This window comes from Salmo trutta, chromosome 18, assembly GCF_901001165.1.
Source record: "Salmo trutta chromosome 18, fSalTru1.1, whole genome shotgun sequence".
Lineage (NCBI taxonomy): Eukaryota > Metazoa > Chordata > Actinopteri > Salmoniformes > Salmonidae > Salmo > Salmo trutta.
In genome coordinates, this window is record NC_042974.1 from 4298898 (window position 1) to 4319921 (window position 21024).

Genomic DNA, 21024 nt, shown 5'->3' on the forward strand with positions numbered 1-21024 from the left:
GGCTTCCAAAGGTGGGGGCAGACACGGCCGCCGACGTCACAATGCTCATGGCCCTACTACTCTGACCAATTGCCACATCGTCTCTTTCACTGAGTTTCTACCGCAGAACCCTCAAAACACTTTGTAAAGACTGGGGACATCTAGTGGAAGCACTGGAAAGTGCTCAATTTTCATTTTTTTACGTTGTGATTTATAGGTAAGGCTGTGAAGTCGAGTCCACAATTCAGATTTCCACTTCCTGGTTCAATCGGTCTCGGGGTTTTGACTGCCATACGAGTTCTGTTATACTCACAGACACCATTCAAACAGTTTTAGAAAATTTAGGGTGTTTTCTATCCATATAAAATAAGTATATGCATGTCTTAGCTTCTGACTTTGATTAGTAGGCCGTTGAAAATGGGAACGATTTTTTTCCAAAATGCGCTGTGGCGCCCCCTATCCTAGGGTAAATCCAACAGGTTAAATAATGGATATTGATAAAAGCATCGTGTTATAGTGCCTGCTTGAAGTCATAAACTTTTTACTTCATTTGGAAACAGTGGATTACGATTATAACAGTTTTTATCCAAAACTACGGATTTCAGCAAACAAAAAAGGCACAGTGATACAGGACAAACATAGGTACAAGGAAAGCATTAAAGAATGGGCATTTTTACAAGTATGGACTAGTGAGTGACTGGATGTAGTGACGGTACTCTCTTCTTGGTGCATCACTCTAGAACTCACTATGGAAGATATCCTTATTACAGGGTTCTAAACTATAGCTTCAGTATATGCTGGCTTCCAGTACATCAATAATACATGGACCATTTCTAAACGTTTGTGTACAGTGATGAGAACTGTATATCTTAATGATTAATATTGGTTAAAAATAATGTATCCACAGATTTTGTGAACACAAACTGGAGTCCAGGTAAAGGAAGAACTGATTTCTAATATTTTGAATGTACTTATTCCTGGAATCTTGTTTGCAGTCATAGTATGATAGATAATTAATGTAGTACATGTTTTATTACATTGTGTCAGTGTGTTTGGCACAAAATTTGACTGAAGTGTCCATCAATCTCCCCACTGGCATAACACAGTTTCTCTGGACTTCCGCAAGGTCGGAGTTCACCCCATAAAATCAAAGTATAGACTACCGATCGCTGGCCATGGTGCTGAAATCGCGACATGTCTATGCGGCTGCATGCCTATCGAATTGATGATAGGCTTTCTGTGGTGCCAAGGCTTAGCTTTGGCTAATGGATAAATGTTAACTGGTAAACAGGCCTATTTGATCGTAATTTTCTACTATTGGCTGGTGGCAATAATATAATTACTTGTTCAGTAATTAAAGTTGTAAATTAAATCATTGCAGATTGTAAAATAAATGTTTGATGCAACCGCATACTAATTAGCTACCAGAATATACAACTGTCCTGTATAGAATACCTAAACCTGCATAACATGAGCTGTCCTCTCGCTCTCTCTCAGCTTGGATAGAAAGTTGTGTGTAAAACCAGTCTATTAATAACGCCAAGTCAGTCCACCCTCAAATCACTCGCTAACTAGGGATTGTTTCATTATGCAGTGTACTATATGTAGCTATATACCGTATTTAGCTGTTATTTATACAATTTTAATAAAAGATGCACATCAAATCGCCGAACAATGAAGGAAAAAGTAGTCATCTTGAGGGTCAATTCAGCCACTATTTATTGTTTGGATAATAGTTTACACAAATGGGCTGCAATGTTCCAGGTAAATCAAATGAAATCCAACTTGAGACTCCCATGGTGTCCTGAAGTTGTCCTTTTTTGTGTGCAAAAGTTTTCACCACGGCCTGTAGGTCCAGGTTGCGGGTCCGACTGCTTTCTATACTGAGCATTGACAGCCCAGACAGTCTTTCCTGAGACAGTGTTTATATATCCTTTGTGCTGCACACAATTCAACTTAGTCTTGAATGATGCATGCCAAGATATAACAGAAGGGACTGTTGATAAAACAACCACACAACTCAAATTCCGGTTCACCGGTTTTGTTTGGAAAGTTAGTTTTTTCAGAGTATATTGGAAAGTTCTTGGTAGCTACCTAGCTTATGTTGCATCCCGCTACGCAGTTGGCATCAGTTGCTGGGACTGCTTGTATCTTTCCAGTGATCCTGCCGACCAAGGACGGGTCTGAGGGGCTATTTGGTGTCGCAGCTAGCCTAGCTGTTAACTAGCTGGACATCAAGCTAGCGAGGTGTTCTTGAACATAGCCCGTGACGCGGTTAGCCATTGTGGCTGGGACCGCGGGTTGTCCCAGGTTTGTGGCTGTCTAGATCCCTGCTGTTTGTTTTCAATTTTTATGTTAAAAAGACCCTAAGGATTGATTGTAAACATCGTTTGACATGTTTCTACGAACGGTAATGTAACATTTTGACTTTTTGTCTCTGGTTTTACGCTCGCGCATTTTGCCTTGGATAGTGATCTGAACGCGTGAACAAAAGGAGGTATTTGGACATAAATATGAAGTTTTTTGAACAAAATAACATTTCTTGTGGGAGTCCTGGGAGTGCATTCCGACAAAGATCAGCAAAGGTAAGGGAAGATTTATAATACTTTTTCTGAGTTTAGTTGACTCCATAACTTGGCGGGTAACTGTATAGCTTGCTTTGATGGCTGAGCTCTGTACTCAGTATATTGAAAAATGTGCTTTCGCCATAAAGCTATTTTGTGTCAGATTTCAGTGGTTGCATTAACTCTTACATCTAGACGTTCCGCTAGCGGAACACCTGCTCCAATATCCAATGATGGGCGTGGCGCGAAATACAAAGTCCTCGAAAATCCAAAAATTTCAATTTTTCAAACATATGACTATTTTACACCATTTTTAAAGACAAGACTCTCCTTTATCTAACCACACTGTCTGATTTTCAAAAAGGCTTTACAGCGAAAGCAAAACGTTAGATTATGTCAGCAGAGTACCCAGCCAGAAATAATCAGACACCCATTTTCAAGCTAGCATATAATGTCACATAAATCCAAACCACAGCTAAATGCAGCACTAACCTTTGATCTTCATCAGATGACACCCCTAGGACATTATGTTATACAATACATGCATGTTTTGTTCAATCAAGTTCATATTTATATCAAAAACCAGCTTTTTACATTAGCATGTGACGTTCAGAACTAGCATACCCCTCGCAAACTTCCGGTGAATTTACTAAATTACTCACGATAAACGTTCACAAAAAAACATTATTTTAAGAATTATAGATACAGATACAGAACTCCTCTATGCACTCGATATGTCCGATTTTTAAAATAGCTTTTCGGTGAAAGCACATTTTGCAATATTCTCAGTAGATAGCCCGGCATCACAGGGCTAGCCATTTAGACACCGACCAAGTTTAGCCCTGACCAAAGTCAGATTTACTATAAGAAAAATGTTATTACCTTTGCTGTCTTCGTCAGAATGCACTCCCAGGGCTTCTACTTCAATAACAAATGTTGGTTTGGTTCAAAATAATCCGTAGTTATTTTCAAATATCCTCTGTTTTGTTCGTGCGTTCTAGACACTATCCGAATGGTAAAGAAGGGTGACGTGCACGACGCATTTCGTGACAAAAAAATTCTAAATATTCCATTACCGTTCTTCGAAGCATGTCAACGGCTGTTTAAAATCAATTTTTATGCCATTTTTCTCGTAAAAAAGCGATAATATTCCGACCGGGAAATCGTTTTTTTGTACAAAGAGAGAAAATAAAAACATGGGGTCCCCTCGTGCACGAGCCTCAGTCTGATGGCCCTCTGATCGACCACCATCCAAACGCGCTAAAGTTTTTCAGCCAGCGGCTGGAATTACATCATTGAGCTTTTTCCCGGGTTCTGAGAGCCTATGGGAGCCGTAGGAAGTGTCACGTTACAGCAAAGATCCTAAATTTTCTTTAAACAGAGCCAAGAAGCTCAAGGAATGGTCAGAGAGGGTACTTCCTGTTTGGAATCTTCTCTGGTTTTTGCCTGCCATATGAGTTCTGTTATACTCACAGACACCATTCAAACAGTTTTAGAAACTTTAGGGTGTTTTCTATCCAAAGCCAATAATGATATGCATATTCTAGTTTCTGGGCAGGAGTAATAATCAGATTAAATCGGGTACGTTTTTTTATCCGGCTGTGAAAATACTGCCCCCTAGCCATAACAGGTTAACATTGAGTCCTGGGAGTGTCATCTGATAAATTGTCAAAGGTTAGTGATTCATTTTAGCTGTATTTCTGGTTTTTGTGATGCCTCTCCTTGCTTGGAAAATGGCTGTGTGGTTTTCTTGTCAAATTGATGTCATAACAATCTAATGTTATGCTGTCGCCGTAAAGCCTTTTGAAATTGGACAATGTGGTTGGATTAACTAGTCTTATCTTTAAAATGGTGTAAAATAGTTGATTGTTTGAGGAAATTGTATTATGGTATTTTTGTTTTGTATTTTGCGCCCTGCTATTCTGTTGGCTAGGGGTCCTGTCCATAACAGGTTCGAGTGTTGCTTTAGCAGTATGCTTAGGGTCATTGTCTTGCGGGAAGGTGAACCTCCGTCCCAGTCTCAAGTCTCGAAGACTGTAACAGGTTTCCCTCAACAATTTCCCTGTATTTGGCTCCATCCATAATTCCTTCAATTCTGACCAGTTTCCCAGTCCCTGTCGATGGAAAAACATCCCCACAGCATGATGCTGCCACCACTGCTTCACTGTGGGAATGGTGTTCTTGGTGTGTGTGTGTGTGGTTTGTGCCAGACAGTGTTTTCCTTGATGGCCAATAAAGCAAAATTTTAGTCTCATCTGACCAGAGTACCGTCTTCCATATGTTTGGGGAGTCTCCCACATGCCTTTTGGCGAACCCTAAACGTGTTTGCTTATTTTTTTCTTTAAGCAATGTATTTTTTCTGGCCACTCTTCCGTAAAGCCCAGCTCTGTGGCGTGTGCGGCTTAAAGTGGTCCTATGGACAGATACTCCAGTCTCCGCTGTGGAGCTTTGCAGCTCCTTCAGGGTTCTTTGGTCTCTTTGTTGCCTCTGATTAATGCTCTCCTTGCCTGGTCTGTGAGTTTTGGTGGGTGGCCCTCTTGACAGGTTTGTTGTGGTGCCATATTCTTTCCATTTCTAATAATGGATATAATGGTGCTCTGTGGGATGTTCAGAGTTTCTGATATTTTTTATAACCAACCCTGATCTGTACCTCTCCACAACTTTGTCCCTGACCTGTTAGGAAAGCTCCTTGGTCTTCATGGTGCTGCTTGCTTGGTGGTATCCCTTGTTTAGTGGTGTTGCAGACTGGGGCCTTTCAGAGTGTGTATATATCAGATCATGTGACACTTAGATTGCACACAGGTGGACTTTATAACTAATTGTGTGACTTCTGAAGGTAATTAATTGCACCAGATCTAATTAAGGGGCTTCATAGCAAAGGGGTGAATACCAATGCACGCACCACTTTTCCATTTTAAATTTCTTTGAAACAAGAATTTTTACATTTCACTTCACCTATTTTGTGTATGTCCATTACAGGAAATTCAAATAAAAATCAATTTAAATTACAGGTTGTAATGCAACAAAATAGGACAAACACCAAGGTGGATGAATACTTTTGCAAGGCACTGTAAGAGATCATACAAAAGATTTTGCTGTGGATGTTAAATATTTGTTGGTCTGATGTGATTAATGAGGAGCATCCAGCCTCTGCACTTGATGCTTTATGAAATTGCTTCTTACAATTATTGATAAACATGCACTTGTTAAGAAACTGGGGCAAAAGGAATGGGTAAGTCTGGCTGTACATCTGACTGGCTTACTTACTGCAAATTGAGAAATTAAGTGACTAAACTCAACATAAAGAATTTTTATTATGAAGCCAAGATCAATGATAAAGAACTTAAGTACTTTAAATGAAATTATGGGCAGAAAGACAAATTCAAATCTTTCATTGACTTAGATGGCTTTGAATAAGCCAATCATTATTTCATTGGCAAAGTGGGCTAATTTAGGCAGGAAATGCCCACGACAAACAGTGAGCAATTATATTCATGCATAAAAAAAGCAGTGCAATTTGAATTTTGTAAAGTTAGTGTGGGAGTGGAGGAAAAATTATTGTTAACGATCAATAATGACAAACCTCCTGGCATTGACAACTTAGATGGAAAGCTACTGAGGATGGTAGCTGACTCTATAGCCACTCCTGTCATTTTTTATCTGAGCCTAGAGGAATGTTTGACTTCCACACGAAATTACTTTACTTATTTTAGGTTTAAGGAAGTGTGTAGGTCGCATTCATTATTGTAGAGCAATGAAAGGTATGTATTTAGATCTGCCTGCCTCGATACAAATTCGGACTGATTTTCCATGTCTGTGCCTTGAAGCAGTCGAGCTGAATAAACGTTTTCCAAGGACTGCCCCTTTGACGTAACGTTGCAGTGAAGTAAAATCAATTGATGTAGTGATACTTTCAACCACCAGAGGGAGGCAAATACGTTTATTCGACAGAGGACGTTGACATGGTCCTAGTAAGGTCTGGATAGTCTTCTGACTTATAAAACGGTGGGTAATCAAACAAAGTCATGTAAACATCAACATATTAAGTAATGCTAGTGCCTGATTTCGGGGACTGTCAGCTTGTGGGCTCCCGAGTGGCGCAGAGGTATAAGGCACTGCATCTCAGTGCTAGCGGCGTCAGTACAGACCCTGGTTTGATCCCGGGCAATATCACAACCGGCTGTGATCGGGAGTCCTGTAGGGTGGCACACAATTGGCACAGTGTCGTCGGGGTTAGGGGAAGGTTTGGCCATCATTGTAAAATAAATTGTTTCTTAACTAAGTTGCGTAGTTTAAATAAACATGAATTAAACATGTACTTCAAATACAGCAGTTCAGTAACAACTCCCTTCTGCTCAGTTTCACTGCTGTTGCTATGGCAACTCAAGCTGTTCTTACATCAATGTGTAACGGTTGTCGTCGGGAATGGAGGACCAAAACGCAGCAGGAATGTGGATGCTCATCTTATTTATTTTTAAATAAAGAGAACACCAAAATAACAAACGAAGAACGCACAAACAAGTCTTGTCATGCTCACACAGGCAAAACAAGAAACAATCTCCCACAACACTACACCAAACAATTACCCATATATAGGACTCTCAATCAGAGGCAACGAGAAAGCACCTGCCTCCAATTGAGAGTCCAACCCCTCCATTAACCTACATAGAAATACCACAAACCAGAAAGAACAGACCAAAACCTGGAAATAATAACACCCTACTACATAAATCACCACATGAACAAAATACCCTCTGCCACGTCCTGACCAAACTACAATAACAAATAACCCTTATACTGGCCAGGACGTGACAGTACCCCCCCCCCCCCTTAAAGGTGCAGACCCCGGATGCACCTCAAACAAAAAAATCCCCCTAAACTAAAGGGAGGTTGGCTGCCGTCACCGACGGCACTTGTTCTACACCCCCCCACCAACTATACAGGAGGTGGTTCTGGCCTACTGTCCTCCAGAATGCAGACAGACTTGCTCAGTTTCGGGCCATAGGCAGACTCCCATCGTTCCGGATCGTAGGCAGACCTCTTCCGTTCCACACTGTAGGCAGACTCATTTGATACACAGTTAATCATATTTAGTTCCGGATCGTCAACAGACTTACTCAGTTCCGGGTTGCTGATAGACTCCCTTGGTTCCGGGTCATAGGCAGATTCCCTCGGTCCCGGGTCGCAGGCAGATTCCCTCGGTCCCGGGTCGCAGGCAGATTCCCTCGGTCCCGGACTAGACACTGTTGGCGGATACTCTGGACTGCACACTGGTGCCGAACTCTCGAGGCTGGGCTGACGCACTGGAAGCCTGATGCGTGGTGCTGGTACTGGAGGTATCAGCCTGGGAACACGCACCTCAGGGCTAGTGCGGGGAGCGGGAACAGAACGAGTCGGACTGGGCTGACGCACTGGACCGTAGAGGCGTACTGGCGGTCTCGAGCGCAGAACTGGCATCGCTCTTACTGGCTGGATGCCCACTTCCCCCTGGCAAATGCGGGGCGCTGGTACTGCGCGTACCGGCCTAAAAATACTTGGCCTCACCACAGTACCCATTGCCCCGAAGCACGGGACCTGTCCAGTCACTGGTTACCCAAAAAAGGTACGGGGATTTGGCCTGGGGCTCAATCCTCGCCCAGCCAAACTACCTGTGTGCCCACCCCCAAAAAAAATTATTGGGGCTGCCTCTCGGGCTTAAACGCCAGTCGTGTTCCCCTGTAGCGTTCCCGGTCTTCGCTCCACTTCCTCCATGGACCTTCTCCGGCCATAATCTCCTCCCACGTCCACTTCTCAAGATCGTCCCTCCGTTGCTCCTTCCTCCGCTGCTTGGTCCTTATTTGATGGGAGATTCTGTAACGGTTGTCGTCAGGAATGGAGGACCAAAACGCAGCAGGAATGTGGATGCTCATCTTGTTATTTATTTTTAAATAAAGAGAACACCAAACTAACAACAAAAGTCTTGTCATGCTCACACAGGCAAAACAAGAAACAATCTCCCACAACACTACACCAAACAATTACCCATATATAGGACTCTCAATCAGAGGCAACGAGAAAGCACCTGCCTCCAATTGAGAGTCCAACCCCCCCATTAACCTACACATAGAAATACCACAAACCAGAAAGAACATAGACCAAAACCCGGAAATAATAAATCAAACACCCTACTACATAAATCACCACCCAGAACCACATGAACAAAATACCCTCTGCCACGTCCTGACCAAACTACAATAACAAATAACCCTTATACTGGTCAGGACGTGACACAATGTAACTGTTGCTTCTGCAGAGATATCATTTTCTAAACTAAAACTCATAAAGAACTATCTAAGAAGCATTAGGCACTCGGTTTGAGTTTTTGAACACCTAAGTAATCTCCACTCATTGCACTGGTGCTGTCGTAGCCTTGACAACAGCATTTGTTCACTGACTATCCCCTCATACTATCAATCAGTTTCTTTTTCACTTTTTCAGTCACATTCCTGAAGCCCAAAAACTACATTTAGCTTCCTGGTACATTTGGAAATGAAAAAGGTTTATGAATGACTCTTTGGAGGGTTACTGTCAAAATGATTTATTATATATATGTATAAATTAAATGGTCTCTTGTGGTCCCCACCTTGCCGGGGCAGCGGGGGTGTCAGGTATGCCAGTGTTTCTCCCCATATGTCCACTAAGATTAAAGTTATTATAAGTCTGCATAGTTTGAGGTCTGGATTGAACAACACAAATGTCCACTTACAGTAGTTTGTGATATCCATCAGTATGTTGCTCATTTTCATAACCAACAGTCTCTTCCTCTATATTTCAGGTGTTGAAACCATCAGAAGACATGCAGGTGTGTTTTATACTATGTGACTCGAGCTGTATTTTAGGGAGGAATAGTGTCCTCACTGTCCTGTTGATCTGGTCCAAACTCATCAATACTCTACAAGCCAGAGTATTAGCCTGACGTAACTATCATGTATTTACTGTGACAGCTGTAAACATGGGCAAGTAAGGCTGAGGCCAAGATTCAATCAGATCAAGCGTTAACCAGCGATAGCAGACACCCACATAGGGGATATTTTGGTGAGGTGGAACTGCATTGTGTGAGCTGCTCTTGATTGATGTCACGAAGCCCCACCTGCCCTACTGGCTTTAGAAGTTCAGAAAGAGAAGGTGTAGGCTGTACAGAAATAATTGCGATCAAATTGCACGATTTCTATCATCCTAATGAAGGGGTAGATTACATCTCATATTCCAGTGTTCCAACTTGTAAACAAGGCTGCATTTCTGGTAATGCAAGTGCAGCCAATGGAAATGTCCGCTTTTTGTATAATGCCAGGAGTCACTTGTGTATTCAGCCTGGTCTCATAATGCAAGGAGCCATTTGTGTATTCAGCCTGGTCTCATAGACTAGATGTAACATAGTAAATGTGAATCCGGTACACTGAAATTAGTATGATTTGTTATGTTTGGTATGATTACATAAGATAGAAGGTTACTTAAGGCTAAAACAAAAGGGTGGCTGGTCAGACTGTGTGGGCGTATAATGTAAACGTCTAGCAACCCAAAGGTTGATGTTCCAATCTCATCACAGACAACTTTAGCATTTTAGCAACTTTCTTGGCTGCTACTTTTTAGCTACTTTGCAACTGCTTAGCATGTTAGCTAACCCTGACCTTAACCCTTTTAGCTAACCTTTCCTTAACTCAAACCTTAACCATTTTAGCTAACCTTTCCCCTAAACTTAACCCATCTCCTAAACCCTAGAGCTAGCTCACATTAGCCACCTAGCTAACTTTACCCACAACGAATTAGAATTCGTAACATATCATACGTTTTGAAAATGTGTAACATTGTACATGTTGGAAATTCATAACATATTGTACAAATTGCAATTCATAACTTACCATACAAATTGTAACTCGTAAGGTATCATACAAAATGGGTTATGGACATCCACAAATGAATACATACCATACGAAACGTAACATATCATACTAAATGGATTGTCTCGTATAATCTTACAGAATAATAGCAAATGCTTTGAGACCACTTTGCTGGATTTGACAGCTCTTAATGCAGTTCCACCTCTGACACTGTCAAAACAACTGCTATGTTGGATAAAACAGATCTGATTGAATCCAGCCATAAATCATGTATTAACATTAGTTTACAGGTTCTCACCCATGACCTAATGAAAACTGCTACAGGATGTCCTGTTCTCTCTACCTCAGTCACACATGGACCACTAATAGAGGAAGACAGTATGATGTGTCAGAGATCAATACAGTAACATGTTGTCTTCCACTAGTATTATACCCTCTGATGATGTCATTATGTTTACCATAGTGTATTATACCCTCTGATGTCATGATGTCATTGTGTTTACCATAGTGTATTATACCACTGATGATGATGTCATTGTGTTTACCATAGTGTATTATACCACTGATGATGATGTCATTGTGTTTACCATAGTGTATTATACCACTGATGATGATGTCATTGTGTTTACCATAGTGTATTATACCACTGATGTTGATGTCATTGTGTTTACCATAGTGTATTATACCCTCTGATGTCATGATGTCATCATGTCATTGTGTTTACCATAGTGTATTATACCACTGATGTTGATGTCATTGTGTTTACCATAGTGTATTATACCACTGATGTTGATGTCATTGTGTTTACCATAGTGTATTATACCACTGATGATGATGTCATTGTTTTTACCATAGTGTATTATACCACTGATGTCATGATGTCATTGTGTTTACCATAGCGTATTATACCACTGATGTTGATGTCATGATGTCATTGTGTTTACCATAGTGTATTATACCACTGATGATGATGTCATTGTGTTTACCATAGCGTATTATACCACTGATGATGATGTCATTGTGTTTACCATAGTGTATATACCACTGATGTTGATGTCATGATGTCATTGTGTTTACCATAGTGTATTATACCACTGATGTTGATGTCATTGTGTTTACCATAGTGTATTATACCACTGATGATGTCATTGTGTTTACCATAGCATATTATACCACTGATAATGATGTCATGATGTCATTGTGTTTACCATAGTGTTTTATACCACTGATGTTGATGTCATGATGTCATTGTCTTTACCATATGTTTCTCTCCACAGTGAATGTGACTCTAGACCCTGATACTGCACATTGTAAACTCATCCTGTCTCAGGACGGGAAACAAGTGAGACATGGAGAACTAAATCAAGTTCTCTCTGACAACGGGAAGAGGTTTACAAATTGGTCCTGTGTCCTCGGAAATGTGGGCTTCTCAGGGAAGTTCTATTATGAGGTGAAGGTGGAGGGGAAGACTGAGTGGACTTTGGGAGTGGTCAGAAAGTCCATCAATATGAATGAAAGTTTAAGACCGATCCCTAATAAAGGATACTGGACTGTGGAGCTGAAGGATGGAAAGTACACAGCTCATGCGGATTCCCCTGTCAACCTCTTACTGAGAGAGAAGCCCCAGAAGGTGGGGGTATTTGTGGATTATGAGAAGTGTCAGGTCTCCTTCTACAATGTGGAGGACAGGTGTCATATCTACTCTTTCACTGGCTGCACCTTCACTAAGCAACTCTATCCATTCTTCAACCCTGGTGGTTCAGATAGTATTTCACTGGTCATCTGTCCTGTAGATGCCACTGACTGACTGTTTTAAATCCAACAAGGTGCAATTGTTATTTGTGAAATGCTTGTTATTTTGCTAATGTGCAGTAAATATACTATATATAATTTTTTTTAAGTAGGAAAAACAAACCAAAACAGTTTGACAAGAATAATGCAATATTTGTTACATAAGTTGACTTAGTTAATAGATAATGCATTTTTTTTTAAATTAGAGGGGCGTTGTTTTTCTAGCTTTCTCCATTGAGGGCATTGTGTGGAACATTCTGTCTTACTGGTCATCTGTCCTGTAGATGTCACTGACTGACTGTTTTAAATCAAACAAGGCAGATACAGTATAAACAGCAGTAACTCCTATTGAGAGACTTAATGTACATGAGTTCTAAGTTATAGATTTCCTGTCAGTCTTTGTTGTTGTAGTAGAGTGGAACAGTATATTGTTTATTGGATAGGACAGAAAGGTAAAGAGTGAAGGTAGGAATGTTGAAAGAGCAATGGGTTGGATCTGAACCCATTCTGGTACTGGACCATCCCAGACCACTGATTATTTGACTAATCTTTGATGTGTCTTTCACCAATCCCTTGGACTGTTCTGTCTTCAGGAGAGTGTGCTATATATTTTTATTCTCTGTGTTTTCTAAAAGTAGTGCTTTCTGTGGTGGTGGGGCAAGCCAGCAGAAAATATGGAGCCTAGCGCCGTGATTGGCTGTGTTCTGTCTCTCATGGGGACACTTCGTCACGGCGAAGTGAAAGGGTAGACTTCCAAAATTCTAGCCCTTTGGGTGATGCCATAGAGTTACATTAGAAGTGCCCATCCAAGAAGGTCATTGGCCACAGATAAAATGACATCAAATCACGTTACATGTAGAGTAGCTTTGATTGGACTGATCATGTCAACATCATACTTTCAACATCTTAGCTAGAAGTCAATATCATGAATCAAGTCGACAATCTACTGGCAAATCCTTTTTAATCCTTGTCATATGAAGATAAATAATGGAGTGAAATTATAGCTAAAACGTATCGGTGTTTATCGGCCATTGGACATAAACATTACACAACAAGTTAGACATCGCAAATTCAACAATGAGTGGTTTGGAAGGAAGTGCTCACAGCACAACAAGGTGAGTCCAAAAATGCTTTGTATGCTGCTGCATAAATGATGTAATATCCCAGGGAGATACGTGTACTGTAGCTAAGAAAGTAATACTAAATATATGTCGTGTAGTAAGCTGTTAGTAGCCCATGTGCCTCATGCTAATAATTTGGTCCCTTTTCCCCTCCTGTACTGAGTTTTCATTTTCTGCTTATATGCCCCCGTTATTTATCCTACGGTTCTGACTTGGTGTACAGAGAGAATACTGTTAGAACAGCCCATATTCTGAATTCTGTTGCTGTATATTTCAAAAGTGCTGAACAAGTAGTTATATTGACAACGTCCATCCTAGCTCGCTCATTTATGTCTTAATCGAAATGACGGATTGTCTCTTATCCGCTCGTCGTTCCCTTATGCCATCGTTTGTACATCTCAATTGTCAGTAGAAACCACATTTGTTTAAACAAGTCAGCCATATCAGCTATATTTTTTAAGAAGGCGGTAAATGAGGCTGAATTAACTGTTTCGCTGCCAGACATGGCTCCACTGATAGCCAGGTGTAGCAGTGGTAAGGTGTTGGGACTGCTGTTGGGACTTTGCTGTTGGGACAGCTTTATGTAGGCCCTAACAGTTTGTGGGCACTGTTTGTAACCGTTAAAGTGCAATTAATGTATTGTTTTGTGTTGTGTTGTGTAGTGGCTTTGCTGGCGTGCACAAGATTTACATGCTAAAATCACAACTGGTTGTGTATCCTTTCTGCTGTGTGCTCCTACATGTAGGTAACAATGTAGCAGCAGCACAAAATACATGTGTTTTACATATTGGTCATTTGATAATAAAATGTTCTGAAAGAGTGTTTAAAAATAGTTTTAGCTCCATCATTGTCATCAGACAGACTACTGTTTCAGACAGACTACTGTATACGACAGACTACCCCATCAGACTACTGTATCAGACAGACTAATGTATCAGACAGAATACTGTGCTTCTACAACTACATTGCTTGATGTTTGGGGTTTTAGGCTGGGTTTCTGTATAGCACTTTGACATCGGCTGATGTAAAAAGGGCTTTATGAATACATTTGATTTATTAATTGATTGTATCAGATTACTGTATCAGACTACTGTGTCAGACAGACAAGTTTCAGATTACTGTATCAGACAGACTACTGTATCAGACAGACTACTGTATCAGACTACTGTATCAGACAGACTACTGTTTCAGACAGACTTTTGTATCAGACTACTGTATGAGACTACTTTATCAGACAGACTATTGTATATACGGAATTTGAAATTATTTATACTTTCAAGTATATTTCAGCAATTACGTTTACTTTTTTTATACTTAAGTATATTTTAAACCATATACTTTTAAACTTTTACTCAAGTATCATTTTACTGGGTGACTTGTACTTTTACTTGAGTCATTTTCTATTAAGGTATCTTTACTTTTTTAAAGATGCCTTAAGTATGACAATTGGGTACTTTTTCCACAACTGGAATAGTGTCCTCACTGTCCTGTTGATCTGGTCCAAACTCATCAATACTCTACAAGCCAGAGTATTATCGTGGCATAACTATCATGTATGTACTTTGATCACCAGCCATGTGTCTTTGACAGCAGTAATTATGGGAAAGTAAGGCTGAGACAAAGATTCAATCAGATCAAGCATTAACCAGATAGCAGACTACATAGGGGATATTTTGGTGGTGTTTGAGGTGGAACTGCATTGTAGGTGTCAATCGGTGAGCAGATGCTCTTGATCATTGTCACGAAGCCCCACCCATGTCAATCACTAAAAAAGTTCAGAAAGAGAAAGTGAAGGCAATACAGAAATAATTGCGCTCAAATTGAAAAAAACATTCAAGAAAATAATGAGGATTTCTATCATCCTAATGAAGGTGTAGATTACATCTCCCATTCCAGTGTTCCAATTTGTAAACAAGGCTGCATGGGATTTCTGTTAATGCAAGTGCAGCCAATTGCATTGTCCGCTTTAGGTATAATGCCAGGAGTCACTTGTGTATTCAGACTGGTCTCATAGACTAAACGTAATATAGTAAACGTAAATCCGGAACACTCAAATGAGTATGCTATGATATGGCTGTGGGTTGGAGAGTACAGGGAGGATTACACTGAGTCCTGACGATGGATACTAGACTGTATGGCTGTGGGATGGAGAGTACAGGGAGGATTACACTGAGTCCTGATGATGGATACTAGACTGTATGGCTGTGGGATGGAGAGTACAGGGAGGATTACACTGAGTCCTATACTAGACTGTATGGCTGTGGGATGGAGAGTACAGGGAGGATTACACTGAGTCCTGATGATGGATACTAGACTGTATGGCTGTGGGATGGAGAGTACAGGGAGGATTACACTGAGTCCTGATGATGGATACTAGACTGTATGGCTGTGGGATGGAGAGTACAGGGAGGATTACACTGAGTCCTATACTAGACTGTATGGCTGTGGGATGGAGAATACAGGGAGGATTACACTGAGTCCTGATGAATAAAAAAAGAAATACAAATATAGGACAAAACACACATCACGACAAGAGAGACAACACTACATAAAGAGAGACCTAAGATAACAACATAGCATGGTAGTAACATATGACAACACAGCATAGTAGCAACACAACATGACAAGTTCGATTTGAATTCTAAATAAATCACTGACAGTGTCACCAGCAAAGCACCGCCACCCCATCACACCTCCTCCTCCATCCTTCACGGGGGAACCACACATGCGGAGATAATCCGTTCACCTACTCTGCGTCTCACAAAGACACGGAGGTTGGAACCAAAAATCGCAAATTTGGACTCATCAGACCAAAGGACAGATTTCCACTGGTCTAATGTCCCCGAAGCTGACAAGGTAAAAATCTGTCATTCTGCCCCTGAGCAAGGCAGTTAACCCACTGTTCCCCTGGCGCCGAAGACGTGGATGTCGATTAAGGCAGCCCCCGCACCTCTCTGATTCATAGGGGTTGGGCTAAATGCGGAAGACATTTCAGTTGAATGCATTCAGTTGTTCAACTGACTAGGTATCCCTCTTTCCCTTTCCCATTGCTAGTGTTTCTCAGCCCAAGCAAGTCTCGTCTTATTATTGGTGTCCTTTAGTAGTGGTTTCTTTGCAGAAATTCGACCATGAAGGCCTCATTCATGCAGTCTCCTCCGAACAGTTGTTGTTGTTGAGATGCATCTGTTACTTGAACTCTGTGAAGCTTTTATTTGGGCTGCCATTTCTGAGGCTGGTAACTCTAATGAACTTATCCTCTGCAGCAAAGGTAACTCTGGGTCTTCCTTTCCTGTGGCGATCCTCATGAGAAACATCATAGCGTTTGATGTTTTTGCGACTGCACTTGAAGAAACTTTCAAAGTTCTTGAAATTGTCCTAATTGACTGACCTTCACATCTTAATTCTTGCATCTAGGCGTTCCGCTAGCGGAACCCCGTTCCGCCAGCGGGACCCTTAGCCAACAGCCAATGGAACAGCAGGGCGCAAAATTCAAAACATCAAAAATCGAATAATTTCAATTTCTCAAACATATGACTATTTTACACCATTTTAAAGATACACTTCTCTTGAATCCAACTACGTTGTCCGATTTCAAAAAGGCTTTACAGCGAAAGCAAAACATTAGATTATGTTAGGACACCACCTAAACAAGAAAAGCCACACAGCCATTTTTCTAGCAAGGAGATGTGTCACAAAAAGCCAAAATCCAGCTAAAATGAAGCACTAACCTTTCATGATCTTCATCAGATGGCACTCCTAGGACATCATGTTACACAATACATGTATGTTTTGTTCGATCAAGATCATATTTATATCCAAAAACAGCATTTTACATTGGCGCGTGATGTTCAGAAAATGATTTGCCTCCAAAACTTCCGGTGAATGTGCACATTCATTTACAGAAATACTCATCATAAACGTTGACAAAATATATAACAATTATTTAAAGAATTATTGATATACTACCTCTTAATGCAACCGCTGTGTCAGATTTCAAAATAACTTTACGGAGAAAGCACATTTTTCAAAATTCTGTGTACAGAGCTCCGCCATCAATGCAAGCTATACAGTTAGCCGTCAAGCCACGGCGTTGTCAAAACTCTAAAATACTGTTATAAATATTTTCTTACCTTTGCTGATCTTCGGCGGAATGCACTCGGAAGGACTCCTACAAGAAATGTTCATTTGTTTGATAAAGTCCATAATTTATGTCCAAATACCTCCGTTTTTTTGGCGCGTCCAGAACACTATTCCAAAGGCACGAGACGGGCGCAAATCAATAGACGAAAAGCTCAAAAGTTCCATTACCGTTTGTAGAAACATGTCAAATGCTGTTTCCAATCAAACCTTAGGGTGTTTTTAACATAAACAATCGATAATATTCCAACCGGACAATAGCGTATTCATTACAGAAGAAAAATAAAAATGCTATCCATGCGTGAATGCGCATGAAGTAACTACATGACCTCAGACAATACACTGCTTGAACCGGCTGTTATTCGGTCAAAATTCACCATAGAAGACTCAAACAGCAACTCACTGCCTCCCTGAAGACAAACAATGTATACGAAACGCTTCAGTCTGGTTTTAGACCCCATCATAGCACTGAGACTGCACTTGTGAAGGTGGTAAATGACCTTTTAATGACGTCAGACCGAGGCTCTGCATCTGTCCTCATGCTCCTAGATCTTAGTGCCGCTTTTGATACCATCGATCACCACATTCTTTTGGAGAGATTGGAAACCCAAATTGGTCTACATGGACAAGTTCTGGCCTGGTTTAGATCTTATCTGTCGGAAAGATATCAGTTTGTCTCTGTGAATGGTTCGTCCTCTGACAAATCAATTGTAAATTTCGGTGTTCCTCAAGGTTCCGTTCTAGGACCACTATTGTTTTCACTATATATTTTACCTCTTGGGGATGTCATTCGAAAACATAATGTTAAATTTCACTGCTATGCGGACGACACACAGCTGTACATTTCAATGAAACATGGTGAAGCCCCAAAATTGCCCTCGCTAGAAGCCTGTGTTTCAGACATAAGGAAGTGGATGGCTGCAAATGTTCTACTTTTAAACTCGGACAAAACAGAGATGCTTGTCCTAGGTCCCAAGAAACAAAGAGATCTTCTGTTGAATCTGACAATTAATCTGGATGGTTGTACAGTCGTCTCAAATAAAACTGTGAAGGACCTCGGCGTTACTCTGGACCCTGATCTCTCTTTTGAAGAACATATCAAGACTGCTTCAAGGACAGCTTTTTTCCATCTACGTAACATTGCAAAAATCAGAAACTTTCTGTCCAAAAATGACGCAGAAAAATTAATCCATGCTTTTGTTACTTCTAGGCTCGACTACTGCAATGCTCTACTTTCCGGCTACCCGGATAAAGCACTAAACAAACTTCAGTTAGTGCTAAATACGGCTGCTAGAATCCCGACTAGAACCAAAAAATTTGATCATATTACTCCAGTGCTAGCCTCCCTACACTGGCTTCCTGTTAAGGCAAGGGCTGATTTCAAGGTTTTACTGCTAACCTACAAAGCATTACATGGGCTTGCTCCTACCTATCTTTCCGATTTGGTCCTGCCGTACATACCTACACGTACGCTACGGTCACAAGACGCAGGCCTCCTAATTGTCCCTAGAATTTCTAAGCAAACGGCTGGAGGTAGGGCTTTCTCCTATAGAGCTCCATTTTTATGGAATGGTCTGCCTACCCATGTGAGAGACGCAGACTCAGTCTCAACCTTTAAGTCTTTACTGAAGACTTATCTCTTCAGTAGGTCCTATGATTAAGTATAGTCTGGCCCAGGAGTGTGAAGGTGAACGGAAAGGCTGGAGCAACGAACCGCCCTTGCTGTCTCTGCCTTGTCGGTTCCCCTCTTCCCACTGGGATTCTCTGCCTCTAACCCTTTTACAGGGGCTGAGTCACTGACTTACTGGTGTTCTTCCATGCCGTCCATGGGAGGGGTGCGTCACTTGAGTAGGTTGAGCCACTGACGTGGTCTTCCTGTCTGGGTTGGCGCCCCCCCTTGGGTTGTGCCGTGGCGGAGATCTTTGTGGGCTATACTCGGCCTTGTCTTCGGACGGTAAGTTGGTGGTTGTAGATATCCCTCTAGTGGTGTGGGGGCTGTGCTTTGGCAAAGTGGGTGGGGTTATATCCTGCCTGTTTGGCCCTGTCCGGGGGTATCATCGCATGGGGCCACAGTGTCTTCTGATCCCTCCTGTCTCAGCCTCCAGTATTTATGCTGCAGTAGTTTGTGTCGGGGGGCTAGGGTCAGTCTGTTACATCTGGAGTATTCTCTTGTCTTATCCGGTGTCCTGTGTGAATGTAAATATGCTCTCTCTAATTCTCTCTTTCTCTCTTTCTTTCTTTCTCTCGGAGGACCTGAGCCCTAGGACCATGCCTCAGGACTACCTGGCATGATGACTCCTTGCTGTCCCCAGTCCACCTGGCCATGCTGCTGCTCCAGTTTCAACTGTTCTGCCTGCGGCTACGGAACCCTGACCTGTTCACCGGACGTGCTTGTTGCACCCTCGACAATTACTATGATTATTATTATTTGACCATGCTGGTCATTTACGAACATTTTAACATCTTGACCATGTTCTGTTATAATATCCACCCGGCACAGCCAGAAGAGGACTGGCCACCCCTCATAGCCTGGTTCCTCTCTAGGTTTCTTCCTAGGTTTTTGGCCTTTCTCAGGAGTTTTTCCTAGGGAGTTTTTCCCAGCCACCGTGCTTCTTTCACATGCATTGCTTGCTGTTTGGGGTTTTAGGCTGGGTTTCTGTACAGCACTTTGAGATTTCAGCTGATGTACGAAGGGCTATATAAATAAATTTGATTTGATTTGAAACAACTTTGTAAAGACTGTTGACATCTAGTGGAAGCCTTGGGAAGTGCAAGTTGACCCCAGAGACACTGTAGTTTCAATAGAAAATGGTCTGAAAGACTACAAGTCTCAGACTTTCCACTTCCTGGTTGGATTTTTCTCAGGTTTTTGCCTGCCATATGAGTTCTGTTATACTCACAGACATCATTCAAACAGTTTTAGAATCAGAACAGTTTTCTATCGAAATATACTACTAATATGCAAATATTTGACTCTGGGCCCGAGTAGTAGGCCGTTTAATTTGGGTAGTTTTTCATCCGGCCGTGAAAATACTGCCCCCTATAGCGAAGAGGTTATTAAAGTAATGATGGACTGTCGTTTCTCTTTGCATATTTGAGCTGTTCTTGCCATAATATGGACAGCCTTTTACCAAATAGGGCTATCTTCTGTATACCACCCCTACCTTGTAATTGAAATGCATTCTAGGTGACTACCTCATGAAACTTTTTGAGAGTAGGCCAAGAGTGAGCAAAGCTGTCATCAAGGCAAAGGGTGGCTACTTTGAAGAATCTCAAATATAAAATATATTTTGACATTTTTTGGTTATTACATGATTCCATATGTTTTATTTCAGTTCTGATGTCTTCACTAGTATTCTACAATGTAGAAAATAGTAAAAATAAAGAAAAACCCTTGAATGAGTAGGTGTGTCCAAACTTTTGACAGGTACTGTATATGATTAAAAAGTCCAGAAAAACAAAACATACCTGAACAGTTTAACAAGAATAATGCAATATACGTTACAGGAATTTACTCAGTTAATAGATAATGCATTTATTTAGTAAAGAGTGGCG

The 21024-nt window shown here is 41.2% G+C and overlaps 1 protein-coding gene across 5 annotated transcripts in view; it reads left to right on the forward strand.

Moving 5' to 3' along the window:
• Positions 1 to 12559, forward strand: part of LOC115152781 (butyrophilin subfamily 2 member A1) — a 40259-nt gene extending 27700 nt beyond the window's left edge. For 4 of the 5 annotated variants that reach the window (XM_029697568.1, XM_029697570.1, XM_029697572.1 and 1 more), the window contains 3 exons: positions 887 to 913; positions 9358 to 9384; positions 11698 to 12559. In XM_029697568.1, the coding sequence (XP_029553428.1) occupies positions 887 to 913; positions 9358 to 9384; positions 11698 to 12227 (584 nt within the window). In that variant the 3' untranslated portion in view covers positions 12228 to 12559. The remainder of the gene's footprint in view (positions 1 to 886; positions 914 to 9357; positions 9385 to 11697) is intronic. The other variant, XM_029697571.1, reaches the window with a different exon arrangement.
• Positions 12560 to 21024: the final 8465 nt, after the last annotated feature.